Source organism: Hemitrygon akajei, chromosome 16 (assembly GCF_048418815.1).
Source record: "Hemitrygon akajei chromosome 16, sHemAka1.3, whole genome shotgun sequence".
NCBI lineage: Eukaryota > Metazoa > Chordata > Chondrichthyes > Myliobatiformes > Dasyatidae > Hemitrygon > Hemitrygon akajei.
In genome coordinates, this window is record NC_133139.1 from 76,803,437 (window position 1) to 76,814,313 (window position 10,877).

The window sequence follows — 10,877 nt, forward strand, 5'->3', positions numbered from 1 at the left end:
AGTTAGGGTTAATTGGGTTTGTTGGGAGCTGCTGGGGCAACATGGCTCGAAAGGCCTACTTCGTGCTGTATTACCAAATCAATAAATAAAATGGTCCGCATTGCGACTTTTCGTCATGCACAGCTGTGCAACCTGCACATGTCAAAAAATACAAGTTGAAAAAATGTATTTACTTTTTACTTGCACCAGCACTGTGAGAACAAATTTTATTGCCTATTTCAAAATTTTTGGGGAATGACTTGTGAATTCTATAAGGGTGAACTGCTGTAACCCAAACAACCGTAAAGTGTTTCCCTCTGCCATCTGATTTCTGAATGGACATTGAACTCATGAACACTTCCTCACTACTTTTTTATTTCTGTTTATGCACTACTTATTTATCTATTTTATATATATATATTCATACTGTAATTCCCAGTTTTTCTCTCTATTACGTATTGCATACTATTGTTGCCACAAAGTAAACAAGTTTTATGACATGCCGGTGATATTAAACCTGATTCAGATTCAGAAGGATCACCTATAGAGAGCCTGAAGGCTGGAAACAAGTGTGAAGTAGTGACCGAGTATCAAAATACCTTCGTGCAAGTTCATTGAAAATATGAAACCAAAACAAAAGATTAACTGTTAGTGTAACAACTTCCTTGTATGTGCTAAAGTGTATAACAAAATTATATTACCATTTTTACATCACCCAAAATTCTCCTCAGTGCCCTCTTGTTCACTTTGAAAGATGAGAAGTATAAAGTCAGGAAGTTCAGGATAAAATTACTAGCTGCTCTATTTACATTCAAGATAATCACACAGAAATAGACTTCACACCAGGCTTGCTCAATAGCCTGGATACTTATTTAAGTAGGTTAGCTAGCTGGTACAGTACAGAAATAGTGATGCTCTCAGATGAAATTCTTAAGTAAAAAGAGAAAATGCTGGGAAAACTCAGCTGGTCAAGCAACAATAAGAGAAACAGTTAACCTTTCAGACCTGGGAGCTTCATTACAACATTGCAACCTTTTGGCTCCATTAAGCTTTCAACTTGGTCGACTGTTGCGGCTTCCAATCTGCCAGGGGGGTCTCCAGACTGGTGGACCAGGAAGGTCACCAGTTTCAGGGATGGGAGACCAAGAGGAAACGTACTGCTCCTTCAGGGCCATGAAGAAGATGTGATGTCTCACTGCCGCTGTGAAGTTTTGAAGTTATTTATTTTTTTGAGATACAATGCAGAATAGGCCCTTTGAGCCGCACTACTTAGCAATCCCCCGATTTAACCCTAGCCTAATCACGGGACAATGACCAATTAACCTACTAACCGGTACATCTTTGGACTGTGGGAGGAAACCGGAGCACCCAGAGGAAACTCACATGGTCACAGGGAGAACATACAAACTCCTTACAGGCAGCAGCAGGAATTAAACCCGGGCTGCCTGCACCATGAAGCATCATGCCACCCCAAGTTAAATGCTGTAAACACCATCGTAATCCCTACCTTTGAGAAGGTAGGCTGCTCACATCTAGCCCAGATTTACAACAGTAGAACAAAAAATATCAAGAATGCAGTCAGCAACACCACATACCATCAATTTCTCCAAATTAAAACCCATGCTCCAAGGAATCCAAACTAACCCCAATTCTTCTGGTGCAAGACAGAATATGGGGAAAAGAGCTTTTATCAACAAGCATAAGTTTATGCAGAGTAAAGTTTTGGAAGAATGCCTCTACTGATGAGCAGAGATAAAGAGAGAGATGGGTAACATTGGAAGTAGTTGACCCTTATGATGAAAAGTTTGTACCTTAAAAGCACAGTACTGAGTTCCATAGTCACAAAGATTTGAACAATCTTACACTATGTGAGACATTGGCTAGAAAGGAGGGTGGACCCACTGAATGATAACTTTACAGCACACTTGTGGGTGCCGAACAAGTTGTCTAATTGATGACATGGAAAGCAGTGAGTGAGTGGTTAAGGCACTCCCAAGCTGTGGTCATCAGCATCTCATATGGATGCTGACCTGGTGTTTATCTTCTGTTTAATTTTTTTTTAAAGCCTCAGTAATTCAACTTGCATAATAAATAATTTGAACTAATTTAGTATGTAAGAATAGGAGTTTAATCTTCAGAAAATGAAAATATAAAGCAGTCTCTCCTCCGTGGGCAATGTTTACCCTGCTTGCCGCTCGGTAAAGCAGCCAACATAATCAAAAATCAGTACCGAGGCACACGTTCTCTGCCTGACTGCATCCTCCGCCCACTCTTCACATCAAACAGAAGATACAAAATCTTGAAAACGTGTGTCACCAGACTCAAAGACAGTTTCTATCCCACTGTTATGAGACTACTGAAGGGACCTTGTGTACATAAAATGTACACTTGACCTCACAATTTACATCATCATGGTCCTTGCACCTTATTCTATTTACTTGTTTGGTTGTTTATTGAGAATCAGCACCGAATAGGCCCTTCGATTCATGCCGCCCACTGATTTTAAACCTAGCCTGATCACAGGACAATTTACAATGACCAATTAACCTACTGACCGGTATGTCTTTGGACTGTGGGAGGAAGCTGGAGCAACCAGAGGAAACCCAGACGGACACAGGGAGAACGTACAAACTCCTTACAGGCAGCGGTGAGATTTGAACCCGCATCGCAGGTTCAATGAAGTGTTGTGCTAATCACTACACTAGTATGCCATCCCACTTGCTGTAACTGTTCCTTTACTCTGCATTCTGTTATCGTTTTTCCCCTTGAACTACCTTGATGTAACGGATGCCTAAGATTACCTGTATGGCTGGCAGAAGTTTTTTCACTACATCTCAGTACACGTAATAATAAAGAAGAACTATTTCAGTTTATTGAAGTGAGAGAAAGGACCAAGGAACACACCAACCCTAAGCTAATTTAATGGTGCAAAGACAGCAGCATAAACGATACCACAGCACAAAAGTCAGGACCAACAGGATCCAGGACAGCTTGTTCCACCAGGCCATCAGACTGATTAATTCACACTGATACAACTGTATTTCTATGCTATATTGACTGTCCTGTTGTACATACTATTTATTACAATTACTATAAATTGTACATTGCACATTTAGACAGAGACGTAACGTGAAGATTTTTACTCCTCATGTATGTGAAGGATGTAAGATATAAAGTCAATTCAATTGAATACACTGTTGTCTCTGGAGAACAAGTCAAAAAGGAGACAACACAAATAATAGTCAAAGGTATCATGAGGAAAAGTCTTTCTTACACAGACTGGTTGCCATTCAAAGCTCTCCAACAATATCAGTGAATGATATTAAAGATTTTTTCAACCTGGATTGTTTCCAATGTCTCAGGAACCACCTCTCGGTGAAGACAGATTATTGATCATAGCCTGATATGTAAACATCCTTGAATGGAAAAGCCTTTCGTCAGGGTGAATATATTTTACACAAACAACTGTAAACTGGACTTTGTTTGAGAAACAGCATCATAAGCCCTTGTGTGACCTGCACCAGACTTCAGGTAACCAGTTTCTCCACCTTCCATCAGGCCTGGGAAACATCATTGACATGAAACGCTATTTCTTTTTTCACACACTTTGTGAGTAGTGCTAAGCAGCTCCCACTTTATCTGTCTCTACTTCAGATTTTTATCAATTACAGCATTTTGCTTTTTGCTTCAGGGATAGTAAACTCCTAAAGGCGGAGCATCAGTACAACAGCTGGCAAAGCATTCCAGAGACTCAGCTTTTGGAGAAAATCAGCCCACGTTTCTAGGAATAAATGATAACCTTCCCAATACAGAGGAACATAAAATGGGACTAACTTCATACATGCCTTGACATGAAATTTGCTTTTTAAAAAAGCAAAAACTTTAACAACAAAATAGTTTGACTAATTAAATGTTATACTCTTCTGGCGTGCAAGTAGTGATTATCGCACTTCAGACATTACGCTTCTCTTCCCCTCTCACCTGTGACCTCCCCACTAACCACCACTAGATCGTCAGCTGCACCTTCACTTATCCCAGTGCTATCACTGGAGAATTCCCTTGCTTAAACTCTCCAACTCTTTGCCTTTAATGCTTTCCATGAAACTTACTCCTTGTCCATCTTGCTTCCTGTGAACTAATTGTGGTCAATAATTCTTTGATTGCACCTTCCTTCCTCTGTGGCTTTCTTCCCAAAAACAGATCAGTTCTTTACGGCCAAACTCCTCCTTCCTAATTAATTTGATTTCTCTTGCCTCCATTCTTTAAGCTCCCACTTTCACTTCCCCTGAATCACCAATCCACTCCCCCTATTTCCACCATCTGCACCTACTTCCCCAACCTTCCATCGTCCTTTCCATCTCTTCTGCCCAATATGTAGTCTGCACCTCTTCCTCCCCTGCACCTTTGCCCCACTTCATTCCCTCCTCGTTGCCTTCTTACCATCTTCTCCATCTCTCTCTTGCTTTGTTATCTACCACCTTCACGCCCCTCTTCATTACATTCCCCATTCATCTACTTCCTCTTGCCACTTCTCCCCTTCCCTCACTCCCCGTCCCCATTCCCACCAATTCCTAATCTCCACTGTTGATTCCTGTCCCTCCTTCCCTATCCCAACTTCGCTCTCTTACTCCTCCTCAACCTTTCATAATCCCCTCACCCCCCAACCACTACCTCCTCCTCAAATCACTACCCTCCCAACCCATTTCGAATCCAACCCCTCCCTTCCCCAACGTCCTTGCCGTTTTCTCTGCTCCTGCACTCCTTCAACCCTCCATAATCCCCTATAACTCCTGCCCTCCAATCCCTACCTCAGTCAATGCCCCTGCCTCCCTTCTCTGCTCTCCCACCCCTCTTTCCACTCCCCATCCTCAACCCTCCATAATCCTTCACCCTCTATCCACTACCTCCTCCTCAAACCCTTGCCCTCCGACCCCAACTTCGCTCATCCCCTCCCGACCTACCACAGACTGAGCCTGTCCTTGGGGTACCGGAGCCCCTCGACGCGGCCCAGGAAGGCGGGCAGTCCGTGCGCGCTGTTGCGGGCGATGATGGCGATGAGGACCCGCGGGGGCAGGAGCGGCGACTCCTCGGACCAGCGCTCCTCCGGGAAGTAGGCCAGGGTCAGAGCGGGGAAGAGCGTGGCGAACAACAGCGAGCGGCAGGACATGGTGCAGCGGGGCCGAAACCTCGGAACGCGGCGCTGTACTGCCTGACAGCAGGGCGGACCGCCCCGGCCCCAGGCCCAACCTCAGGGCGGAGCCGACCGGGGCAGCGGGGGGGGGGGGCGTTGGGGGAGGGACTGGGGGGGTGAGAGGGGGAGTTGGGGTAAGGGGAGAGGTGTTGTTGGAGGGGAGGGTGAGTGAAGGGAAGGGAGAGATTGGGTGAGGGCGAAGCGGGGTGGGGAGGGAAAGGTTAGGGGAGAGGGGGAGGAAGGTTAGGCAAGAGGGGAGGGGAAGGTTACGTGAGAAGGGAAGTGGTTGAGGAGAGGAGATGGGGTGGGGTAGGGGAGAGGGGAGGGGGTTAGAGGGAGGATGAGTGGAAGAGGTAGTTGAGGTGTTGGGGAGGAGAGAGAGGGGGAAGGGGAGTGTGGAGTGGAGGGAGAGAAGTGAATAAGGGTGGATGATTGAGGAGTAGTGGCAAAGGGGAGGGAGGAGGGGTGGAGTGAAAGTGGGGGAGAGGAGTAGTGGGGGTGAAAGGAGAATGTTTTGTGAGAGCTGTGATAGGGAAGGGGTAGGGAAGAGGATCTAGTTGGGGATAGAGGAGAGGGGATTGGAGTGGGGAGGAGTAGTGGGAGGTGAAGAGGATAGGCAGGTTTGGGGAGGAGAAGAGAGAAATGGGTGAGGGGAAGAGGGAGGAGTGTGGGGGAGGGGAGAAGGTTGGGAGGGAGAGGTGGGGAAGAAGGGGAGGGGTGGTGAGAGGGGACAGGGGCTGGGGAAAGAGGTAGGGGGTGAGAGAGTGGAGAGGGGATGGGAGAAGGGCGTCAGGAAGGTAGAGCCGAGAGGAAGGGGTGAGGCAAGTGGCAGAGGAGCTGGCGAGAAGGGAGAAATGGAGAAGAGCGGCAGTTATGGGGAGGGAAGTGGGAGTGAGAGAGGAGGGGTAGGGAAGGGGAGTGACGAGGGGGAGTATGGAGGGGAGGGAAGGGTGAAGGGAGTGGGTGAGGGGTAGGGAAGGGGGCAGAGAAAGGATAGAGGTGGCTTGAAGAAGCAGTGGGGAGGGGAATGGGGAGAGAGAAACAGTGGGGGGGGTATAATGGATGGAGAGGAAAGGGATTGTGGATTAGGGAAGGTACTAGAGTGGGGGGAAGAGCTGAGGGCTGACGATAGAGGAGAGAAGTGGGGAGTAGGCGGAGGTGATTGGGGAGGGAGATGAGAGAGTTGATGGAATAAGGAGTGGGGAAGGGGAGGGACGAGGGGAGTGGGGAAAGGGAAGGAATGGGGGAGTGTGGGAAAAGGGACGAGGGGAGAGAGGTAAGAGGGCACGAGGAGAGGGGGATGACGGGAGTGAGGAGGGGAGGGATGTGGGAAATGGGGGAAGGAGAAGGATGAAGGGAGGGGAGGGGGGTTGTAAGGAAAAGGGGAATGAGGGAGAAGAGGAAAAGCAGGAAGGGTGAGGGTAGAAGGGGAGAAGGAGGGAGCACGTGGGATGTTGGCAAGGGAATGTAGGTCAGAGGAGTTGTGTGGGAAAAGGAGAGGTGGAGGTGAGTAGGGAGGGAGAAAGGGGGAGAGTAGCACAAAAGGGCAGGGAAAGGGGATAGGGAGGGGTAAATGGCAAGGAAGTGAATGAGAGGAGAGTGGAGTGGAGGGGTAGGGGAGTTGGAAGGAGAGTGGGAAGGGAGAAGAGAAGGTTGATGGGAGGGAAGGTAGGGAGTGGAGGAGGAGTAGGTATGGGAGAAGTGAGTGATGGGGTGGGAGAGGTGGTGAAGGGGCAGAGGAAGGAGAGTTGGAGGTATGTGAAGGGTAAGATGGGAGGGGGAGTGGAAGTGAATGGGAAGAAGACAAGTGCAGTGGAGGGGGTTATAAGGGGCAGGTATAAGGAAGTGGGGAGGGGAGAGGGAGGTAGAATTGGGGGAAAGGGGAAGGTGGCAAGGGGAATTGTGGGAGAGGGAAGTGGGTGTAAAGAGTGGAGGGATAAGGGAGGGGCAGATGTGCCAGGTAGGTTAGTGGGAAGGAGGGGAGGAGTGAGGGTGGTGGGGGAGATGGGAGGAACGGAGGGGAGTGGGAGTGGAGACTCTGGCAATAGTGGAAGGGGAGAGGGGCAATAGAGGAATGTGGGGGCAGAGGTGGGGAGGGAAGCTGAAGATGGGGTAAAGGGAAAAGGCAGGGGAGTGGGGGTAAGAGGGAAGGGAGAATGGGTGGGGAGGGGAGAGATGAAGGGGAGGAAAGGAGAGAGAAGTAGGGTGGTGAGGGTGGGGTGGCATGTGGGTGCAGAGGGGTAGATGGGAGTGGAGGGAGAGGGGGAATTGTCAGCATGGGGTGGGAAATTGGAGAGGGGATCATATTAGGGAATGGGGAAAGTGGGAGTGGGCAGGAGAATGTGGAGAGGAATGTGGGAGGGGGAGTTGCAGAGAATATAATGGGGATGTGGATGACTTTAGGTAGGGTATGGAGAGGGGAAAGGGAGGGGAGTGTGCATGGGCAGGGAATGCAGGAGGGTAGGGGAGATGTAAGGGTAGGGAGGGGAATGGTGGAAGGTGAGCGAAGGGCGCTGAGTAGGCTATGGTCAATTATGGATAACTCTGAACATCCTCTACATAGCACCATCCAGAGTCAGAGAAGCAGTTTCAGCGACAGGTTACTATCGATGCAATGCTCCTCAGACAGGATGAAGAAGTCAATACTCCCCAATGCCATTAGGCTTTACAATTCTACCGCCAGGACTTAAGAACTTTTTAAAAGCTATTATTAATGCTTTTTGAGATAGTGATTTAGATGCATATCATATTTTTTTTACTGAGTTAAGTATTGTATGTAATTAGTTTTGCTACAACAAGTGTATGGGACATTGGAAAAAAAGTTGAATTTCCCCATGGGGATGAATAAAGTATCTATCTATCTATCTATCTATCTATCTATCTATCTATCTAAGTGAAGGATGGGGAGTGGGGAGAAAGGTAAGAGGAGTATTGGGAAGGAAGATGCTGAGGAAAAGGAAGTGGGATAGTATGGAGGGTGAGGAAAGGAGGAGTGGTGGGGGAGGGAATATCAATGGAGGAAGAGTGGGGAGCGTGAGGGAAAGTAGGGAGAGAGGTGGAGGGAGTAGGTAAGTCTGTTTGGGGTATGGAGAGGGAGGGAGCTGTGGATGAGAGGACGAATGTGTGGAGAGGGAGCTGGGGAGGGAGCGGAGAGATGGTGGGGAGAGAGTGTGGAGGGAGGGAACAGGAATGGCAGAAGTGTGTGGAGGGGGAGTAGGGGCAGAGGGAAAGGGTCTTCAAGGAATGGACAGGATAGAAGTCTTCAGGCAATAGAACAGGATGAGGAATCATTGTGGGATAGAGTAGGTGAAGATCTTTGGGATCTAGAGGAGATTGGAGAGATTGTGTATGGGTGGTTATGAAGATGTTTGGATGGGATGTTGTTTGGGAAAAGGTTAGCAGGTAACTGGGTAAAGATTCAATGGGCTCTGACAAGCAGGAGGGGCACCAGGTAAATTATAGTAGGCAAAGTAATGGCATCAGTCTACATGGTAAGCAGACCACTGCTAGAGGAGCCAGCCCAGATCACACACGAACAAAATAAAAGGGAGCTGGCAACATCTTCAGAAAGGAAAACCCTTCCCCTCTCCCTCCAGGCTTTAACCAGGAATGTCCAGAGAAAGGAAGGCGAGGTCTGGATGCATCAAGTGGCCATGCTCCATTTTAGAGCCCCCAGCCTCTTCCCCAAGCAATGGAAGAGGAGGTAGCAGAGGAACAAAGAAATTAGGTGGTGTGGTGGAAGAAGACTGCAGCACGGTGTTGAGTTAGCACCGTTCCCTCACAGCTGCAGTAACCCTGGTTCAGTCCTGACAATGCTGTTGGCTGTGTGGAGTTTGCACACTCTCCCTGTGACCACGTAAGTTGCCTCCAGCTGCTCAGCTTTCCTCCCACATCCCAAGACTGCTCTAAGTTGCTTATAGTGTCTGGTGAGTGATGAAAAGAATCAAAGAGAAGATGATGGGTATATGAAAGAATGAAATACGGAGTTGCAGGATAAGAAGATGAGGGAGAATTGGTCCAATGGGATTGATATGCTGGAAGCTGATGATGTTGTAGTAGTTAAGTCAATATTAAAAATGCCCTCCAAAAAAATCAAACTGGAATCTGACGGCCCTAGGAACCCACAGCAAGTTTGAAATCTTGCAGAACCTAATGCAAGCAGTAAAAGAAGAAATACTTTGAAAAGTCTTCAGCACTATTCTGAGAAAGCAAGATTTATTCCTGGTACAATCGATGGGGTTAGTTCTCAAGGAGGTAAAGAATGAACAAGCCTTGCTCTTTGCCACGGAGTCTTCCAAGATCATCTTCAGATCCAGAGTCTGCTCCATGGAATCAGATGAGATGTGCTCTAAATTCTTTCCTAAAATGCTTACAGAGGGACCTCTGGGATCAATAGTCTTAAGGAAGAGGGGACTCAGTAAACTCCAGTAATATCTTCACAGCCAGATACATTAATCTCCTCTGCCAACCCATTTGATTGGAAGGACACAGCGCATCCAAAATCCTCAGTGGCCTAATTCTGCTCTTGTCTTATGGTCTAACTTCCAGTCTTCTATTTCAAAAGTTTTAGATGACACCTAGAGCGAGGGTCTGAACCAGTCACTAATTCTGAATGAACTTATTAGACTGGGTGGGACAGGATGGATCAAACATCAAACATCTCGAGAGTGTCGAGTGCTAGGCTTCCAGCTGGCAACATGCCAGAATTCACAAGCTAAGGAATCATCGCCCTCATCTACAAGCAAAAACAGAAAGAAGAAGTCATTCCACCATTAAATATGGATTGAAAGATTTTGTGCTAGGTATCACCAGTGGATTCGTGTTTACCTGCGCTGTACCTCAAAGCAAGATCTCCGACAGCCATGGATATGATCACCCATGTGCAGAAAATGGAGGTGAATTCTTGGCTAGTCAGTTTGGAGGAAGAGATTTTGATAGAAAATTGCACAAGTACATGATGGCGTACACTGTAAAATGTGTCTGGGGAGGGAATCTGTAGCAAGATTTGATTGCTATACACAGATGTCAGTAACACTGTCTTATGTAATGGTTCAGCAGTGGAAAGTTTCCCAAACAAATCTGGAACTAGGCAAGGTTTTCCTCTTTCCTCTATATTGAGCCTTTTGGGAAATTCATCCGGAAAGATGCTGCCTGAAGGTGCAGGGAATCTGGTTCAGGCAAGAAGAAAACACAGGCAAAGCTCATACTGAAGTGCAATCAAAATTAAGAATATGAGAGTGGCATTTGTTCTTCAATGTGGGGATGAACCTAGTCATCAGGTGTGAGGTGTTGGTATTGTTGTACATGGCACAGATATGGCCCGTACCCTATACTTGCACTGTGGTAACACAACAACCTTCCATTTCATCAAAAAACTCAAAATGGATCATGCCCACAGAGATGCAAAGATGCACGGATCTCAAAAGATATATCCAGCGTGGTCCATTTCAGCGACAGGTTGCTATCGATGCAATGCTCCTCAGACAGGATGAAGAGGTCAATACTCCCCAATGCCATTAGGCTTTACACTTCAACCGCCAGGAGTAAGATATGTTAAAGTGCCGGGGTTGATTGTATTTAATGTATCTAAGTAAACTACTTAAGAACTTTTTAAAAGCTATTATTAATGCTTTTTGAGAGAGTGATTTAGATGCATATCATATTTTTACTGAGTAATTTATGTAATTAGTTTTGCTAAAACAAGTGT

General features: G+C 47.0%; 1 protein-coding gene across 1 annotated transcript in view; it reads right to left on the reverse strand.

The window, feature by feature from the left end:
• Positions 1-5,230, reverse strand: part of colgalt1b (collagen beta(1-O)galactosyltransferase 1b) — a 55,840-nt gene extending 50,610 nt beyond the window's left edge. Inside the window, exon 1 of the mRNA XM_073069243.1 lies at positions 4,941-5,230. Within this exon, the coding sequence (XP_072925344.1) occupies positions 4,941-5,146 (206 nt within the window). The 5' untranslated portion in view covers positions 5,147-5,230. The remainder of the gene's footprint in view (positions 1-4,940) is intronic.
• Positions 5,231-10,877: the final 5,647 nt, after the last annotated feature.